Genomic DNA, 20869 nt, shown 5'->3' with positions numbered 1-20869 from the left:
CCCACTACATTTTGCAATGCACTGCCGTGTAAGCTTATTTGGTTTAAAATGTTTTGTCTTTTGACTGTTTTTTTTTTTTTACTTTACTGTTATGTTTAGCAAATTTAGCTTCCCCTTACCTGATGCCCTAAGCACCACCTATGCCAACAGATATAACACACCAGCTCATGCAGCCAGTATTTAAATATCCATCCATTCCATTATCTTAACCTCTTATCCTGCTCTCAGGGTCGCGGGGATGCTGGAACCTATTCCAGCAGTCATTGGGCGGCGGGTGGGGAGACACCCTGGACAGGCCGCCAGGCCATCACAGAATATTTAAATACACACCAAGTTACCTGTGATGTTTAGCCATCGATGCAGATGGATTAGACCAGAGCAGATTTTGACAGCCCAAATGTGAGAGCAAGGGCCCATAAGATGGCCAGTGGCTCGACTCTGATGTTTTGACCTGATGATTCATCCTACATTACTGCTACTGCACAGAAAACATTTCTTGAGAAAAGTGGTAAACAGTACATGTCATTTTACTCGAGAAGTAAATGCCTTTTTGTCTGCGGTGTGATAGGCCACACAGTACAATGTGCAGCAGAATATTCCCTGATAAGGACGGGTGTGGGTCAAAGCTGATTTCAGCAACACAGTGTGGTGCTGCTTCTAACACCCAGCAGGTCTTACGTTAACTATGAGCACAGGCCGGTTGGTTTTCACATGGCTTTATTAAAGACCATATTTTGCTCCACATTGCTTTGCCTACATTTCCAAATATCCAATAAAGTAAATGAAAGGAATTTCTGTTTTGCTTTTTGGATTTTTTTTTTTTTATATAAACACAAAGCAAACCCCAGAACATGCAAAGACTGCAAAATCATTGAGGACAATACAAACAAAGCTCTTGCAATGCAGATTACAGAACAGGGCTGGGCGATATAGTGGAAACATGTATCACAATAAATGTTTCATTTCAGTCAAAAACCAGGAGAAAAAAGGTTGAACTTAACCACTTTATTTTGAATTTAACCACCACGGTGCTCTGATATCGGTCAGATGTTTTTATAAAAAAATGTTAAAAAAAAAAACCTGCCATACTGGTGAGCTGACCTGTCCTTTTTTAAATCAGCAATTACAGACTATTACAGAACACACACACACACACACACACACACACACACAAAAGCTACGCACCATTTTTACATTTTGTACATAATTTTGGTGAGTCTTTCTGCTGAGGAGAGCTACGTATGTATATATGAGTTGAGCCATTTCTGCTTTGTTGAAAAATGCATTGTAAGGCTTAACAAAGAGTGGCAAAAAAAATGAAGAATGATGATGACATGCAGCAGAGGTCACCATGCACAAATTTCAAATCCAATACAGTGTATTTTATTCTGGCCTCACCCAACCCCCTAGACCATGCCCTATGTCACTGTAAAACTTTTTTTTCCCCCTTAAGAGTCATCTGGAGAGAAAATAAACAGGTTTGTTGGAACAGAAATGTAGGTTACCTGCACGGAGAGGGCGAGGGACACCTCCTACAAAGATGGTCTTCCTGGGGTCCAGGGGCTGAGAGCCGTCCATCACAAAGTCGCTGTCATTCAGGTTCCACGGACGAATCTGTACCTGCCGTACACAAAAACCACAGAGGCTTATTTGATTTGAGCAAGCAGCGTATGGGACTCAAACGCCACAACCAGCCTTATCCCTTCTTTATAAAAAGGAACTGTAACTGAAGAACAATTAGCCACACAGGTCACGTCCAGCAGATATTAGACGACAGACAGGCTAAACAGCTTGTAAAGACGAATAAACACGAAATGAGCCAATGGGTGTGGCTTTTTTTAATTACTATGCAGGTATGTACGTATGTGTGTGTGTGTGCTTGCACTAACCGGCTTGTCTTTGATGGTGGGGCTAGACACACACAGATAGAGCTTGCCATCCTCCTCAATGCAGGCATCAATCAGAGCCTGCACAGAGCTCTCATCCTGGAACAGCAGGAAGGCATACCCTACACACATATGGAAAGGTCATTCATGCTGCTGTATGTTGACAAAATGTTAAGATTACACTTCTGTTTGCAGAGTGCTGCGAAGCGGACAAGAAATCCTGACAGCATTAAAATGCAGATGATATTCTTTAAATGAAAAAAGGCTGCATGGAGGATATGTTGACACTGGGATCGGGTGGATACCAGGAATAGAGGTGTTGTACCAGAGAATTCTATCAAAGCCCCACAATCCAATCATATGTGTGTATACACACACACACACACACACACACACACACACACATATATATATATATATATATATAGCACAAAAGTAAGGAAATTAGTGTTTAGCAGATTATTTCTTTGTTGTAACAATGCTTCTTGGCAATAAATCTTATACCGTTGGAAAACCTGTTTATTTCCCTTTTAAATGGTGCCACATTTGTAAGGAACGTGCATTTGTGGGATGAGCAGCAGAGCTGAGTATGTGGGTTGCGCCCATGACAAATTTGCCAAATCTTCTCTGCCAATGCCAAACAGCTTATTTTGCTGTTGCTATTGACTCTTGTTTTGAGCTTCTGGTACCCCAGGTGCTGACAATCAGGTGCCTGATATAAGATTTATTGCCAAGAAGCATTGTTACAACAAAGAAATAATCTACCAAACACAAATGTCCTTACTTTTGTGCTAAGTTTATATATATATATATACACACACACACACACATACATTATCCAAACCGCTTATCCTACTCAGGGTCGCGGGATTCTGGAGCCTATCCCAGCAGTCTTTGGGCGGCAGGTGCAGAGGCACCCTGGACAGGCCGCAGTGAGTCAAGTATTATATATAATTTTGTTAAAAGAAACACTCAATGGTAGGGAAAGTGATCAACAAATAAGGAGCACAATAATCCAGTGAGTCATCATCAGCTGTCAGCTGATGATTGCTTATGGCATGAAACAGGCTTGTACTGTCTCATAATTTACTTGACTCACTGGATATTATATATATATATATATATATATATATATATATATATATATACACACATACATACACACACACACACACTCACACACACACACACCCATTATTCAAACCGCGTATCCTGCTCTCAGGGTTGCTGGAGCCTATCCCAGCAGTTATTGGGTGGCAGGCAGGGAGACAACCTGGACAGGCCGCCAGTCCATATACATATACATATATATATACACACATATATATATATATAAACCGACCTAGTTTCACTCAGTAATTGATGGGATCGGTAAACAGTGAAACCGGTACTGATGAATCCACCAGTAGGCTAAAAACTGCAGACTTTCTATCTATAACTCAAGCGTATGACACAGCTAAACATGGAACAGCTCTAACGGTAAACAACCTGACTCACCTTTGGGGGGGAAGTAGGACTTGCTCTCTGCTTTGTGAGGCCAGTCCACAAACAGGTGGCCGAAGCGGCGGAAACTGGCCGTTATCTCATCTGGACACAGGTAAAACAAATTCACAGTTATTGACAGGGCTTTTTTTTTTTTTTTTTTTCATTTTGCAGTAAAATACCATGGAGCACCTCAAGGTTAACCCTAGGCAGAAATGCGAAGTAAAATGTGATGATAGCCATCAGTTCACAGTTCTATAAAACCAGTCAGCAGTTTCCTTTCTGCAAATTTCACTCCTCTCCAGAATGCTTCTGCTGTGGTACTACTGGGTACCATTCCAGTCTACAGGAAGGGTCACCTTGAAATGATCAATAAATTGAATCGGGGGCACACATGTTAAAACCATTCAGAGGTAAAAATCAGATCACTCCAACAAGTATTTCTGACTCAGCTTTTCTTTTCCCCTTTTTTGGGGGGGGATTTTTCCCCCCTTTTTCTCCGAATTGGACTTGGCCAATTACCCCACTCGTCAGAGGCATCCCGATTGCTGCGCCGCCCCCTCTGCCGATCCGGGGAGGGCTGCAGACTACCACATGTCTCCTCCGATACATGTGGAGTCGCCAGTCGCTTCTTTTCACCTGCCAGTGAGGAGTTTCACCAGGGGGACGTAGCGCGTGGGAGGATCATGCCATTCCCCCCAAACAGGCACCCCGATCGACCATAGGAGGCACTAGTGCAGCAACCAGGACACATACCTTCATCCGGCTTTCCACCCATAGACAGCCAACCGGCAATCCCCATGTTGGTAGGCAACGGAACAGACTGCTATGCTACCTGGATGCCCTCATGATCTCTCATTTAAAACTAAACTCTTCCTCTCTTCCACTTTGACGTGCTTTTGGAAAACAACCATGTTTGTCCCTGAGCTGATTCCATTTTGCTGAGTGATGTTTTATTTTAGTGTGCATATGGATCATTAGATATGATAGTCTTTTCTTGATGCATTCGGCAACACTGCTCAGCAGACAATTAGTTTAAAGAACCGCATCACCAGTATTGGTACTGCTCACCCCATACTACCACACAGGCCATACACATGGCCAATATCTCCAACGCATTCTCACCGTATCATAATGTCCTATATCTACATCTTTTCCCGAACTATGATCGGAGTACCTTCATCTATATCAGGAGGAAGCCCTCCAACGAAGACCTTGCGCGAGTAACGTTCGACTCGCTCGCCGTTCTGGTGAGGGAAGCAGTGTGGCGATCCAAGGCCTGCCAGGCCCTGATCGCCACGCTCGTCGTCTTGGAAACCATCCTCCATGGGGAACAGAGAGGAGTGGCCTGAAGGAGAAGAAAAGGGAGGGAAGCTGTTTATTTTCCTGGGGCAGAAACATGGAGGGAGAGAGAGGAGCCAGGGGTCATCAACATCGTGGGAGACCGCAATTCTTATTAATGTTGTGGGTGTTTCACTAAAAAGTTTGTGTGAAAAGCATCTACTGGTAATTAAAAACTCTTGACTACCTTGAAATTGTACACCTATTTCTGGTTCCCATGGCAACACAGACTCGTTTCCTACACCTTCAACCTTCAAAGAGAGGGATTATTTTTCTAATCGTTTTTAAGGGTGAATCATTTAGGTGATGGCTTCCAACACACACTCAGTTTGCAGTGCTTTGAACGGTGCCATAATGTGGATTTGGGGGGGGGGGGGATCTTGAGAATTGTTGGAAATGTTTTAATAACGTTTTAATTTGGAAGTGTGAGGAAGAAAAGTGTGACCAAAACTTTTATCTTCCCCTTTAGGGGCGACAGAGCCTTCTCTATTGCTGCCCCCTCCCTCTGGAGCTCTCTCCTCAAACACACTTGAGACTGTACCCATCTGTCCACGTTCACATAATCCATCAAAACTCATCCCTTGCAGAACTGCTTTTAACATGTGACTAATGTTGTGTACTTTATGCTTTTGGTGTGTTGCTTTTGTTTATTTTATTATATGCAAAGCGTCTGAATATTTGAAAAGCGCTGTATAAATAAAAAGCATTATTATTATTGTTGTTGTTGTTATCATTATCATCATCATTATTATTATTACATTATGCAGGCTTGCATGTACTTAAATGCAAATAATTCTACCTTGCCCCTGCAGATAAATTAATCTGACAAGTTTTCTGATTCAGCTACGCAATCTAACATTTGCCTCCGTTTAAGAAAAAAGTGTGTGACGTTTCAGAAGAGAAAATGTACATCGATAGCAGCTCAACGGCCTCAGTGATGTTGCCATGGCCACACTGTCAATGGCAAATCTGCAAACGCCTGAAATAAGAATCAGAATCTGTTTTTATTTGCAAGTTCGCACACACGAGGAATTTACATTGACGAAACAAAAATACTGAAACCCGGGGAAAAATATATATATCGACATGCAAATAGGAAATGTAAAATAAAAGAGGATTCAGGGGATAAAAGGACTCCTCTCTGTAAGATGCAAATACTGGTCAGTAGAAGTTTGTGTGTGTGTGTAAAAAGCACATTTCAATATCTGTCAGAATAAAAACTACAATAAAATGAATGAGTCATGAATGTGTATTGATTATAGTTATGTTTAACTGTATAGATATGTGTATTGAAAACATAATGCATCATTAAAGTGTATATCACTGAGACATGCACTGCATGTTGAGAAGTTCTGTTCAGGTGTTTTGAACTTCATTAGCTTCTATAAATCTGCAAGGGCCACTAACTGCTGGTTCTGTAGAGGAATGAACAAGCACACAGACATGTGCACGCATGCACACACACACTCACACACACATGCTCAGAGGCAGGGCTGGGCAAAGTACAGCAATAATCCTCCCCACCTCTACTGCGGTGTCACACCCCTGGGTAGATTTGCACACATGCACACAAATTTATCCACATGCTCTTGACTGCACAGCCATACATGGACGCAAACATAAACACAAATAGCCTCCTCTGGAACCATTTAGTGCTGCTGTCTCACTGGAGTTTGCTGTGTGTGTGTTCGGTTAAGCCCTGCTTGGCCTGTTCCTGCTTCCATCCAACCTGCCCTGAGCTGCTTTATACAGATTTATGTAAGGGAGTTAGCCCTCAGATTACACACTGTAATTGTGTGCGCGCATGTGTGTGTGTGTTGACATGTGCCTGGCCATGTGTATGCGTTCTATAGACTGGATACAGTGGAGCTGGTGTGTACCTTATTCACCACATCGAATGTGACAGTAGCTTGCAATGTCTGAGCTGAGATGATAAACTCAGTGCACATTGCTTGAGAAAATGGGGCAAATGCATAATAAAGTCAAGCATGAGAAGAGGGGGGGAAAAAGAAGAACGAAAACAAGTAGCCAAACCTACACAGACTCGTTACAAGGCACAACACTGAACAGTCATGCAGACAAACACTCCATCATTGGCTGGATGCAGAGCGAGCACAGGGTCATTCAAATCTTAAGTAAACATTCACTTAACAACAAGCAAGCCAATGCAATATCAGCAAAACCATGGTAGACCATGGACTTAACGTCACAAAACCAATGAAATTATCAAGGTCTGCAGAATTTCACTGTGCTCTAAGAAGTTGACAGAATGTGTCCATAATCATTGTTTACCTCTTCTTCTGCCATAATTCCTGGCTGCATGTGGAATTAAGACAAATAAAAAAACAACAACAACATGACAGTATGATTATAAAAGGCGCAGTACATACCACTAGTGGCCCACATGACCAGCGGTACAAAGACACACCCAACAGGTGCTTGGCTTCACTTTTCTTATTTTTGTTTCTTGCCGTTTGTCAATAGTAAATCGATGCAGTTCTGTCCCCACATGTCTTACTTCATACAGGAGTATTGCAGTAATTACGCAGTAAGAGTAACGCAGCTTCTCATAAAATATCTTAACAACTGTAGAAATCCCATTGCATTTGCAAGGATATCGGCTCAGGCTTCCGCGAAGAGAGGTTTCGGCGTGTTGCAGCCCACATCTAGACAAAAAGCTTCTGTGTCACTCTGACTGAGAATATCGGAAATGGCAGCACGGTGGCCCGGTGATTAGCGCTGTCGCCTCATAGCAAGAAGGTCCTGGGTTCGAACCCCGGGGTTGTCCAACCTTGGGAGTCATCCCAGGTCGTCCTCTGTGTGGAGTTTGCATGTTCTCCCCGTGTCTGCGGTGGGTTTTCTCCGGGTGCTCCGGTTTCCCCCACCGTCAAAAAGACATGCATGTTAGGGTTCATACTCCTGTCTGTGCCCCTGACCAAGGCAATAGGAAGAAATAAGGTCTCTGGGTGCTACACTGCAGCTGACCACTGCTCCTAGCTACACAAGGGGTGGGTTAAATGCAGAGCATAATTAAATTTCCCCACGGGGATCAATAAAGTATCTCCAAAAACAAAAAAAAAAACAAAAAAAAAACAAGGGTAAATAAACAACACTGGCAAGCAGAGAGTTAAAAAAAAGATTCCGGCTGAAGCATTTCTATTTAAATGTGTCTCTATCGCATGAAAGAGTTTGTCACAGATTGTATTTTTGGAATAGTGTTCTATTGTTAACTACAACCAGCGGGTACTACTTCCCTGTTAGCTGACAAAAGATGGACAGAGCAACCAGTCAATTCAAAGGCCAAAGATCGTATGACTGGCAACGAGAATCATTTGTAGGTTATTTTCGGCATTTGGCTGACACGGTTTTCCAGGACAAGGTACAATACTGAGCAGAAAATGCTTTAGCATCTGGCAATGCAATTGCCTTGTGGTTAGTTAGCACTACTGCATCACAGCAAAAGGGTCCGGGGTTCACTAAGCCATTCATGTGAAGTTTGCATGTTCACCCCGTGCTCTTGTATGAGTTTCCTCCCGATACTCTGGTTTCCTCACGCAACTCAGACACACACATCTTAGCCAAAGTGGAGGCTCCAAATGGCCCGTAGGTATGAGAGAGTGTGTGTGACCTTGAAATGGATTAGACAGGTATAGATAATGGAAGGATGGATAGATAGATATATGGATGGGTGGGTTGGCGAGTGGGCTGAAGCATCTTGATTGACCGGTATGGAATCTAAGCCCCTTCCATTGTGAGATGACCTCGATAAATAAGTGTTTCTCAATGTGGCCGGACATCATGAGTCTGCATGTTTTCTTTCTAACAACTCCACCATTCATGTCACGACAGCATGCTGCACCTTAAACTAGAGAGGAAGAATCCCCCCCACTTTTCTCCCCAATTGTATCTGGCCATTTACCCCACTCTTCCGAGCCGTCCCGGTTGTTGCTCCAACCCCCTGCTTATCCGGGGAGGGCTGCAGACTACCACATGCCTCCTCCGATACATGTGGTGTCACCAGCCGCTTCTTTTTACCTGACAGTGAGAAGTTTCGCCAGGGGGACGTAGCACATGGGAGGATCACACTATTCCCCCCAGTTCCCCCTCCCCCCCGAACAGGCACCCTGACCGACCAGAGGAGGCGTTAGTGCAGAGACCAGGACACAGAACCACATCCGGCTTCCCACCCGCAGACACAGCCAACTGTGTCTGTAGGGACGCCCGACCAAGCCAGAGATAACACGGGGATTCGATCTGGCGATCCCCGTGTTGGTAGGCAATGGATAGACTGCTACGCTACCCAGATGCCCCAAGAGGTAGATTTTTTACTGTAATTAGCTTGAGAGTTTTTTGATTTGAACACCTGTATGGCTCTTGATAGCCATATGGCTGCCCACCACAGCTCTCACTAGTTGGATTAAACTGCAGAACAACTGACCTTGAGGCCATTCATCCATGTGACTTCAGTGAATGTCAATTCACCCACACCTGTGATGACCTGGGGGTTGGTGGACTACTTTGCTTTTCTAATGGTGCAAACCCAGCGCCAGGAATCCAGCTCCTTGTTCCGCACTGAATGCTGGGCCTATGTCTAACGAAGGTCCGTGGGTCGACAGCTTGGCTTAACTATTCTCTATACACATCACTGTATGAAAGACTCAGCTTTTCCTGATCCATTCACACATGGTGGTTGACCGAAGATCCTCGAAGACACAAAATTTATTTTTCTCAATTAAGTGGGACTCATCTGCACCAAACAGAGGTGATGTGTACTAGACTAGTTAAAAAGTGATATGGAGAACAGAGAAATTTTAACTTAGCTTATCTGAAAAAAAAACAACAACATGGAAGAGAAGGGGTGCACATGAGTGGGTTATCTTCAACACCCTCAGTGGACTTCACAGCCAGATGGACATCCTGGCACTTAGGGGGGTGTGAAGAAGATTGAGAGCATCCTACCCCCCCACCCATCCACCCCGTGTCTGAATGCAAGAGAGGGTGTGTATAAAACAGACAGAAAGAGCAGCATATGCTATAAAAAGCTGAGTGTGAGAGAGGAGGAGAGATAAAGTCAGATAACTAGATTAGCAGAGATGAAGAAATGCACTTATTAAAAGCAACGTGTACTCGTGGAAGAGCGAATCCAATATCCAGGAGGGTAACTGAAAAAATAGCTGCATGCATTTTCAGAGTGCGACAGCGAGAGTGGGCGAGTGAGCAAGAGGGAGAAAGAGAGAGAGAGAGAGAGAAAACAGACTGCAATTTCTGAGTCCTGCCCATCCTCTGGCACCATCTGTCTCAGGGCTACATGAGATGTCCAGACCATGTGATCCCATCATGTGACCCAGGGATAAGGAGGAAGCGCAGGAGAGAAGCTCTCCCCAGCCAGTAGTCTCCATGTACTACCCCATTACTGCAGTGGCTTGAACCATTTGTGCTCCTTATCCAACCTCAAAAGCACAAGACTATAGCTTGGTTATGTAGGTTTCCAAAAGGGGCCGAGTTTAAAAACGAGAGGGAAAAGAGGAGACAGAGTGAGAGAGCAAAAATCAAGGGAGGGAGGGAGAGACAGAAAGAGAGCATGATGGGTCAGCTTAATGGCATATACCTAAGAGCAAAAATACACTCTCCATGATGGATATCCTCAGTTGTGCATGGGCTTGTGGATATCCAACTGCTCTTGTGGAAACTGCTATGTATCAAAGGGATTTTCCAGATTTCAACCTTCAGAGCACGAAGCGTCATATAATATTTATATCCACTTAAAAGACACCCTTTTCGCCTGTGCAACCTGACCATAGAAGGAAATGCTGAAAGGAGGAGAGGGAGGGCACATAACAAATATATTGTTTAGAAAGAAATAATTCAGAGCCCCGATAAGCCATTACATTCACCACTTTCACATTTCTGAGACCCACGACTGAAAAACAGCACTCTCACTAACTGGTTACATGTGATTAAGAATGCTTAGGTGGAAATAATAGGGGAAGAGGAAGAGAGAGAGAGAGAGAGAAAAAGAAAGAAATAATCAGATACCTACTGTCTCCAGGATAGAGGCTGAGGGGGGTGCCCTTAATAGAAGGAGTTAAACTGTAGTGGCATAAGGCTAGCCTCACCATGATACCACTTTTATCTGTCTTTTCCCCCTATCTTCTTCCCTACCTTCATCTATCCATCAATCAATCCATCCATTTCCCCATCATCCTGCTCCTCTGTCCAGGCCCTTTTACTGCATTTACTTCAATCCTTTCCCCAACCAATGTACACACACATATACAAACACCACTTCCACTTTTAGCGCAATAAAAAATACTCCATGATTTATTTTGCAGCGGTCTGGTAGGGAATATGAAATGAATTAAACTAAATTTTATCTTCACACAGATTTTTCCAGTAAAAAACAATTTCTGTGATTCATCATTGTAACCAAAAAAAATCAAAAGAGGGCAAATCCCTTCTGATTTATAACTGAATTTAACGGGGACAGTGTCAACAGGGCGGCCATGTTGAATAGGAGTTAAATAACATTGATAACACTGAGGATATTGTATAAAATTATCTTTTATATATATATATATTAGAAACTCTTCTATGCCTGCTCTAGTCATATTTCCAATTATTTATCCACAATGTTAGCGGATCAGAGAGAGTACATTACCATACGTACCATTGAGGGGCAGAGGGTTGTCCCCTCCCGGATGGGGAAAGCCCAGCCGACCTGCACAGGGAAACACAAAACAAAAACCATTAACAAAATGTGACATATGGATGGAAGAAGGGGTTTTAATGAGAGAGCAAAGTAGTAGATAAAGCAGTGTGAACATTGACATGTAGCAGTTCCGACAGTCATCCCGGCGTTCGCTCTCTTGGACAGTGAAATTATTTTTTTTTTTAATATGTTAGATATATGTGTTTTGTATTTTTTTGTAGTTTGGCTATATGTGTTATTGTAGTTTAGAAAGGTGTTTTTGTCTTTGTGTTGCACTGCTGTGGGCTGGGGGAAACAATATTTGTGTACATGAAATGAAACGACAAATAAATGTTCCCGATTCCTGGTTATGTTTTGTGATACCGTATCGATTCTCAAAAGCCCTGCATCAATTTTAATTAACAGTTTACATGCAAAGATTCATGGCAGACAGTGGTTCATTTTGTGCTATGTGCAAAACCCAACCATTAGATAGCAGTGTTGTAATCCTATCTTCCGCCATTTGACTCTTCCACTCCAACGTAACGTAAACTGAGACAGGAAGTAGCGTAATCACTAAGAACACAGGCCTATGAAATTGCAATGTATATCGCCTTTCTTACAGTATTGCAATATATCGCAATATACTGAATCGTAACCCCTGTATCGTGATACATAATGTATCGCCAGATTCTTGCCAATACACTTCCCCTAGTGAACAAGTGTCATTCTTTTAGACTACTGTCAAGCCTTTTCTCCCAATTGACAAACTATATTACAGCCATTTTGTGCAACTGTATCGTCCCATGGGATATGGGCATAGCTATGATTTGTCAACAATAAAATTCTATGTACAAAACCCATGTTTAATAAAAATGTCATGCAAACCAAAGAGGCCTTTTTTGTCATTAATATATTTTTTTTTCCAAAACACCAACATTACAGTACAAACAAAACAAAAAACAGTAGCAAGCTTAACAGCACAGCATGATAGGCCACAACACCCCCCCTCCCCACAACACACAACACCCCATATGATATACATCGAGACTCTCTTTTACATATTGCCATCTTATGTTCCTTACCACTAATAAATCTGAGAAAGCTACCCCACATTTCAGCGAATTTACACACAGAATCTCTCACTTTAGCTATCACCAACTCGTATGAAGCTGTAGCCGTCATAAGTTTGATCCAGTCCTTATAGCACAGTGTGCTTGTATTTTTCCAGTTCCTTAATATAGGCTACATTAAGGAAGCCTGTAAGGGCTAACCCAAACTGTGCCTTTGTGAGTCCAGCTGGTAGAGCAGATTTATCTCCAAGAAGGCATAGACGTGGCTAACTTGGCAAGGGCTGGTCCAACCACTCCTCAATTGCCCCAACCACTCATGTCCAAAATGGGGAAACCAGCGGACGGTCCCACATGAGATGTACAAAAGTACCCATAGAACTTTTACATTTCCAGCATTCATTGCTTTGAATTAGACCAAGCTTTTTAAGTCTGACTGGAGTCCATTAATACCTATGAATTATTTTATAATACATAAATTTGCTCTTACTATCCCTTACTGACCAGCCCACATCCTGAACAATATTTTCTCATACCTCTTTATCAAGCTCAATGTCCAGGTCCCTTTGCCATATTATCCTCAGACTCTCACTTTTACCATACAGAGTAATGGCTGCCATTTTATAAAATGCAGAGGATGACTGTACAATATTGGGAAGCTTTAGGAACCTCTGTAATACATTTTCATCCTGTCCTGTATTGTAACTGATAGACTGTACACAGTTCCGTAATTGGAGAAATTTCCAAAAGTCCCCTTTATCAGTCAGGTTATAATGATCCTTTGGCCCCTGATAGGAGTAAAACACTCCTTCATTACATAAATCAGCAACTGTGGCTATCCCATTTTACTGTGCCACCCCCCCCAACATACTGTTTTCTTCCCTATCTTAATTGCAGTATTCTCCCATAAAGAAGAGTAACCTTGTTTATATTGAGAAAGGCCGAACATTTTATGAACCTTGCTCCAAACCTCCCATGAGTGCTGAAGTACTAGATTGACTTCCCCTTCAGGATGAGATTTTGAAGGTTTTTGAGACAAAGCATCTATAAATCTAAACAGGGAGGTAAACGATTTCTCTATCTCCATCCAACCCAGATGTGAGCCACTCCCTGACCAGTGTTTGCATAGTTTCACCATCTCAAAGGCAATGTTCTACAACTCTATATTTGGCAGTGCCACCCCCTGCCACCCTTTCCTCTACTGGTGAACAGCTTATTAAGACTAATTTGGGATTTCTTCCCATGTCATAGGAAGTCCCTAACTACCTCGTTATACTGCTTACGCACTGATGCGTTTAAATGAGCATCATATTGATATAGTTAACCTTTGATGATATCATCATTTTAACCGTATTTATTTTCCCCCAGAGAGATAAATTCAATACTTTCCACTTGGCAAAGCTAGTCTTAATGTCTTGGAGCACTGGATTTATGTTAATTTGAATGACCTCTTGAAAGTCTGTATTCAGACTTATACCTAGATATTTCATCCCCAATGACAGCCATTTAAAAAAAGAAATGCACCAATGTCAGCAGGGGAGCAACCCACCGAGATTGGGATTACCTCTGATTTTTGCCAGTTGATTTTATAACCTGAAATCTCAGAGAAATTCTCAACAATGTCCATGACACCTGGAATAGAGGAAGCTGGGTCTGATATTGTCAACAAGATGTCGTCCGCATATAAAAAATGTTTTATGTTCCCTGCCTCCTGCCAGGACCCCCTTAATTCTGAAATCTTCTCTGATTGACACTGCTAGTGGCTCCACAAACGGAGTAAAGAGTAATGGAGATAAAGGATCCCCCTTCCTTGTTCCACGTCCCAGATTAAAGAAGGGGGACGTGATACCATTCGTGTGAACTGCAGCTCACGGCGCTGAATATAGTACCTTGACCCACTTAATAAACCCTGCTCCAAAGCCAAAAGCCCGCAAAATATACACCAAATATCCCCACTATACTCTATCAAATGCCTTCATGGCATCCAGTGAGAAAGTAGAAACCAGAATATCTTCTTTACGATTTAACCACATAAGGTGGAGTAGGCGTCTAAGATTGTCTGCTGCTGATCTATAAAGCCAACCTGGTCATCATTAATAATTTGTGGTAGAACTGTTTCCATTCTCATTGCTAATACCTTTGTCAATATCTTGCCATCTACATTTTCCAGACTGATTGGGCGAAAACTACTTGGATCAAAAGGGTTCTTGCCTTTTTTCAACAGAACTGTGATTACAGCGTCGTTGAATATTGGTGACAGCTGTCCCTCAGTCAGTGCTTCTGTATACACATCGGTTAGAATAGGTGCCACAATGTCAATGTTCTTTTTATACTATTCAGCTGGCAAGCCATCTAAACCAAGTGATTTGCTGGCCTTCATTGACAATATGGCCTCCCTAACTTCAGACTCATCTATAGGTGCATCCAGCATCTCTGCATAGGCTGGAGAAATCACAGGAAGGACTATTTTGGAAAAGAACTCTTCATATTTGATTTCATCTACAGATGTCTCCGACTTATACAAGTTCTCATAAAAACTTTTAAAGACCTTGTTGATTTTCACCTTATCTGTCAAAACTTCCCCCCACCACTATTAATCACTGGAATTAAAAACCTGACTAATATTTTTTCATTTTTCTCGCAGGCAACTTGCCAGATTTCTCTCCACTTTCATAAAAGCTTGTTTTTAACCTAAAGAGGGCGTACTCTGCCCTCTTGTTGAATATCTCATTTAGCTGATATTTCAAGCCACAGATTTCTTTAAACAGTTTATCATTATAGAGTTGTGACAGTTCATTCTCCATGTTTTTAATCTGAGATTCCAGCTCTTTAATTTTCATATTTGTCCATTTTTTCAGTGGTGTGTGAAATTATTCTGCCCCTTATATACGCCTTCGACGCTTCCCATACCGCCCCTAGTCTTTCCGTTGAGCCATTATGATGATAAAAAAAATCCTTAAGGTATGTTTCCAGAGCAGTCTTAAACGTGGGATCCTGAAGCACTGATGTATTTAGTCTCCACCTGTTTACTCTATTTCCACTCGACTTAATCACTATGCTTAACTCAACTGGAGCATGATCAGACAGCTATCACCTCAATCTTACAATCTGCCACTTCCTCAATCATTTCACTAGAGACCAGGAAATAATCTATCCTTGAGAATGACTTACGCATATGTGAATAGAAGGTGTACTCTTTTTCTCGGGGATTGACCAAGCGCCATATGTCTACCAGACCCAGGTCTTTCATCATCATTTGTATAGCTAATCGTCCCTTGGCACAACCTTATGATATGTTGTTCGGTCTAATTGGGCATCTTGCACCTGATTAAAGTCTTCCGCAATCAACATTTGACCCTCCCCAATTTCCCCCATTGTCTTGTTAACCATATGAATAAAATTACTATCATATTTGTTTGGAGCATATGCATTACAAATATTAACTTTAACTCCATCAGTGGTGGCCTGTATACAAATCATCCTGCCCTCATCATCCTTTTTTGATTAATTACCACTAAATTCAACTTCTTATGTACTAATATTGCCAGCCCATTCTTTTTACTAATTAACGAGCTATGAAAGACCTGCCCTACCCAGTCACGCTTAAGTTTGTCTGCTTCTTTACGCTCCATGTGAGTCTCCTGAATCAGGGAAATATCAGCTTTGTTAGATTTGAGATAGCTCAACCATTTCCTTCTTTTTATAGGATTTGGGATCTGTTAATGTTCCATGTAATTATCTTTATGTACTTAGCCATTAGACTACTCAGTGTTATCTATTATCTAGTGGAGAATGTGCTCGCAAGAGAGGAGAGCACCAACTCCTTTGAACCATCACCTTTGCTGTGCATGTCACATAAAACCCTGTATCAAAAAAACATAATGAACAAAAATAACACTGCAAATAAACCCATACACCCCCACCCCTTTCCCTCAACAATACCTTTATCAAAAGGATATCCCTGCCCGTACATGGTCCGTGAGGCGCAACAACCAGCTAGCCCTCCAAACCCCCCCCCCCCAATCTTAGGTACATGTCACTCCTATGTCATAACTCTGTGACTACTGCCAAACATCTTAACAAGAATTTGAATCGAGTCCTCATTTTAACACCATACTGCTTATCAACCAGCTCAAATAAATTGTTCTAAACTATAATCAAAAGAATGAAATAAAATAAGATTAAGATAGAAATGTACAAGAAAAAGATACCTGCACCTGTATGTCTACATAAACTCCTCAGTTACAGGCCATACTCACAACTTCTGGCATCGTACTTAACTTGGTCGGTTAGCACTGTCCTGCATGCTCCGTGTGCACACACAAATCTCAGCAGCAGCGTTAAAGTCCCAGTCCAGTTCAAAACTTACATATAGATTCCAGTCCAGACCTCTCTGTGATGAACATTGTGGCCCTCCCGCTTGCCGGACACATTAGAAGAGATTTGTTCATCCAAAGCGAGAACTGTCATCCTTGCCATCCACTCTAATTCTGACCGGAGCCAACCTCCGATAACTCGCGCTCTGTTCCAGACAGCAGCTCCACATGCCTTACGAGGATCCAGAAGCTCATCTTCTCCCCCTTCAATGTGAAGCGAAGTACGGCCGTGTAAGCTAACGTGAAGCGAACATCCAACTCATGCAGCTTCTTCCTGACCTTGGTGAACCACCTCCTCCTCTCTGCCACATCCTTCGTTATGTCGAGGAAGATGGAAAGTTAAGACCCCGCCCCATTGGATCCCTCCGTCGCGAGCCTTCACCCTCGCTGCAGCCAATACCCACTCCTTTACCATAAAACTATGAAAGCGCAAATTGACAGGGCGAGGCGGCGCACCTTCTGTTGGCATCTTGTTCAGACAGCGGTGCTATTGCTCCTTTACCAGAAAACTATGAAAGCGCATAATGACTGGGTGAGGTTGAGCACCTTCTGCTTGCATCTTGTTCAGAGAGCAGCGCACTATCTGTTGTATCTGTACATCCACCCCAAGAGCCTCAGAGAAAAACTGCTTCACGCACTCCCAAAGCTTGACATTATTTTCAGATTTTTCTTTCAGCCCAAATAGCTGTGCACTGAAACACCTCTCTCTGTTAGCAACATCTGTCACAGGTTCCCAAAGTTCTGCACACTCTTTAGCACTGTTATCAGCAAGCTGCTGCAGGCGCATGTTCTTGTCTTCAAGTTCAGAGATCCGATTCTCAGCCTCATCGAGTCATTGAAAAATGGCTGTGATATCCGTTTTCATTTTGCCCTGAGTAGTCTTGACCAGTGTTTCCCAACCCAGTCCTCAAGGAACCCCTATCCTGCAGATTGTCTTTGCAACCCTGAATAGGTACCTGTTTGTAGTTATTCAACCAATCAGCAATGAATTATGTCAGATGTTGCACATCTTGCATAATTAAGTGCTGTGAGATGATTGGTTGAGTAAGTACAAGCAGGGATACTTATGCAGGGTTACAATGAAAATCTGCAGGATAGGGGTTCCTTGAGGACTGGGTTGGGAAACACTGGTCTTGACACTGGTCACATCCAATTGCAGGGCTGATAAAGTGCCACTCAACCGTGACCTTTCCTCCATCGCTCTCTGCAACACAGCCTGCAGTTCAGCAAACCCAGGTGGCACCAAAGCTTGTGGAGACTGCGACTCTTTTTCAGTAGGCCTGAATGTAGCCCCGCTCGCCATGCTATCATGGCTAGCACCCTGCCTTGCAGCTCTCATTTTTGGGTTAGCGTTTGCTGTTGTCATGCCACATCGGTGAAGCGAATGAGCATTAACTCGCGGCAGTATTCACAAGTATATTAACCACACTTTATAAGTCTTGTGGAGTTAATTGAAGCATTCATATAAAGAAATTCTGGGGGTTCATCAGGAGCAATGCTGTTAGACGTCCATCTTCTTCAGCGGTCCCACGTGACTCCCCAAAGAGGCCTTTTTGAGGTTTGGGGTTATAAGCTCCTATTTAACCTTAGTATTATCCTGAAATTATGCTATTTAATTATCTTAATATTAATATAATAATAATAATTCAATATTAAAATGAATCTTAATATTAATCTTAATTAATTATCTTAGTATTATCTGGGTCGAGGCCCAGGTTAACAACAGCCACCATTGGTGCTGTGCCCTCACAGGGTACCAATGGAAACTTAAAATCCGCTGTGGCGACCCCTGACAAACAGGGAACAAGCCAAAGGAAGAAGATGACCCTGAAAAATCTGTATCATTTTAGCTGCTTTATCATTGAACAATTAAATATTTTTCGAAAGACAGCTTAGCAGTTAGCATGGCGATTTTGTTCTTCTGAATATACACACATTCACACACACGCCAGAAAACTATGACTGCACAGAATGAGCACCGAACTGTTGAGAGTGATGAAGAGCAATGATTTCAAGTATCAGTTCCTAAAAAGGCACGATGGTCATGAGATTCACTTGTCGAGACTCTTCTATTATCCCTTAATCAGTTCCCAATTTGGCAGAGTGCATAAGCTCTGGATAGGATAATGTTCCTGACCGTGGATAAATGCACAGGCATTTTACTGACAGGTGCTGTCAAAAATAGTGCTGCGCGCATTGAAGAATATGGTGTAAGATTTCAAACGGCTGGAATTTAAGTGTTGAGAATTTTTCAAAGAAAGCTCCTTCCTGTTTATTTAATTGAGAGCTGTCTATGAAAGCTATGGGCATGCTGAGGGTTTTTGCCACATCAAACTCATTAAAGACAACATTTGTGGGAGTCTCTCTCTCTCGCTCTCTCTCTCTCCATTTCCCCATCTGTGCTCTTGTCTCTAAGCTCTGTACATTGAGGCATGTGTCAGGCTGTATCACGCAGCAAACCTCAACCCCTAGTGCAACAAACACATAACTGAAACGCACACAAACACACACACACACACACACACACACACACACACACACAAATTGTGATGCCATACAAGCTTCAAAGTTATGCAAGACTGGGTTAAGCTGGCATGCTGCAGCGGGATAATGAGAGACGCAGGCTGAAATAGTGTTGCCATTGTTGTAAGGGTATAGAACGCCCTGGGATTGGTGCATTCAGATGCCTGTGTCACACGGAATTCTACTGGCTCCTCCCTCAGTGCCCCATGGCTCTCCTGCTCAGCTCCACAGGACCCTTGTTGGATAGTTTCTAAAGCAGAACTAGGACTCTGACTACATTAAACAGGGTGGACCACCTGTGACTGCAATGGAAGCACAAAATTCATCTCTGATAGAGAACTCTCCACTATTGAGCACACTTATCACAACAGATTTTGCTCTTCTGGATGCTGGCCACTAAATTTTCAAGCTCACTTAGTCCGTTAGGTGTCTAATATCGCCAAAAAGACATCTAAAGCAGAAAATTATGATCTTAAATCATTACGGGTTTTGCTTTCTCCATGTTGCATATGGAACTCTAAATTATGTGTTTCACATTCATTCACGTTTGACGGATGTTTGTAGCTAGATGTACCAGTCAACCAACAGCTATACAACTAAGTATCCACCAGTGTCATTGCATTCTGAGAGTGTATGCGGAGCAGAGGCCCGCATGTATGCACACCACAAAACCTCATGTGTCTGAGGGGGTAAGTATGTCCGCTCTGTGAACCTTAACTGCAAGCTTCTTGCTTCACACAGCTACAGTAGCAGTCAACATTTGCTCTCTCGCTCTCTCTCTCTCTCTCTCTCTCTCCTCTTTCACATGCACACACATGCATAACCTCACAGGAGTCTGGGAACTAAACAGAGAGATCCTTTCTCTCAGTTAGGACAATGCTGGAAGCCATTCAATGCCCCCTTTACAGTAGCCATTCTCTCTTTTTATCCTCTTGCTTCCTCCCTCACTCACTTTGTTCAATCTGTTTATGCTGAAAGACAAGATTTGGGCTCTCTTAATGCAAATGTGCATACGTATGTAATGCATGCCGCCTGTATGTTAGTACATGTGTATGGGGGTGGGGTGGGGGAGGGGAGAGAGAGAGAGAGAGAGAGAGAGAGAGAGAGAGAGAGAGAGAGAGAGAGAGAGAGAGAGAGAGAGAGAGAGAGAGAGAGAGAGAGAGAGAGAGAGAGAGAGAGAGAGAGAGAGAGAGAGAGAGAGAGAGAGAGAGAGAGAGAGAGAGAGAGCGATGCCCTGGAGAAGGACTACAGCTTAAATGAAAGTAATGCACTATAATCATGGGGTGTTTTGCCTTGCTGAGGAGAAAAAATGAACTGGATACATCTTGGTGATGAGGTTTGCATGGCATTGTGCAAGCTACACTGTAATTCACTGTAATTAGTGTAACAAAGACTAAACAGTATCATACTACACAATAAACCAAAGGCTTCATGTGAAAGAATAGGCTACAGAAAGCAGCTATTCAGGTCACATGTTGTACATTCCATGTACGGTAATAAGAA

General features: G+C 42.7%; 1 protein-coding gene across 1 annotated transcript in view; it reads right to left on the bottom strand.

The window, feature by feature from the left end:
• LOC130116584 (cytoplasmic polyadenylation element-binding protein 4-like) overlaps positions 1 to 20869 on the bottom strand; it is a 55628-nt gene that overhangs the window by 3990 nt on the left and 30769 nt on the right. The window contains exons 4-8 of the mRNA XM_056284532.1: positions 11377 to 11427; positions 4546 to 4716; positions 3384 to 3473; positions 1890 to 2008; positions 1506 to 1620 (exon numbers count right to left, since the gene is read on the bottom strand). Coding sequence (XP_056140507.1) covers positions 1506 to 1620; positions 1890 to 2008; positions 3384 to 3473; positions 4546 to 4716; positions 11377 to 11427 — 546 coding nt within the window. The remainder of the gene's footprint in view (positions 1 to 1505; positions 1621 to 1889; positions 2009 to 3383; positions 3474 to 4545; positions 4717 to 11376; positions 11428 to 20869) is intronic.

Source organism: Lampris incognitus, chromosome 8 (genome assembly GCF_029633865.1).
Source record: "Lampris incognitus isolate fLamInc1 chromosome 8, fLamInc1.hap2, whole genome shotgun sequence".
Taxonomy (NCBI): Eukaryota; Metazoa; Chordata; class Actinopteri; order Lampriformes; family Lampridae; genus Lampris; species Lampris incognitus.
This window is presented reverse-complemented; position numbering and strand designations above follow the sequence as displayed.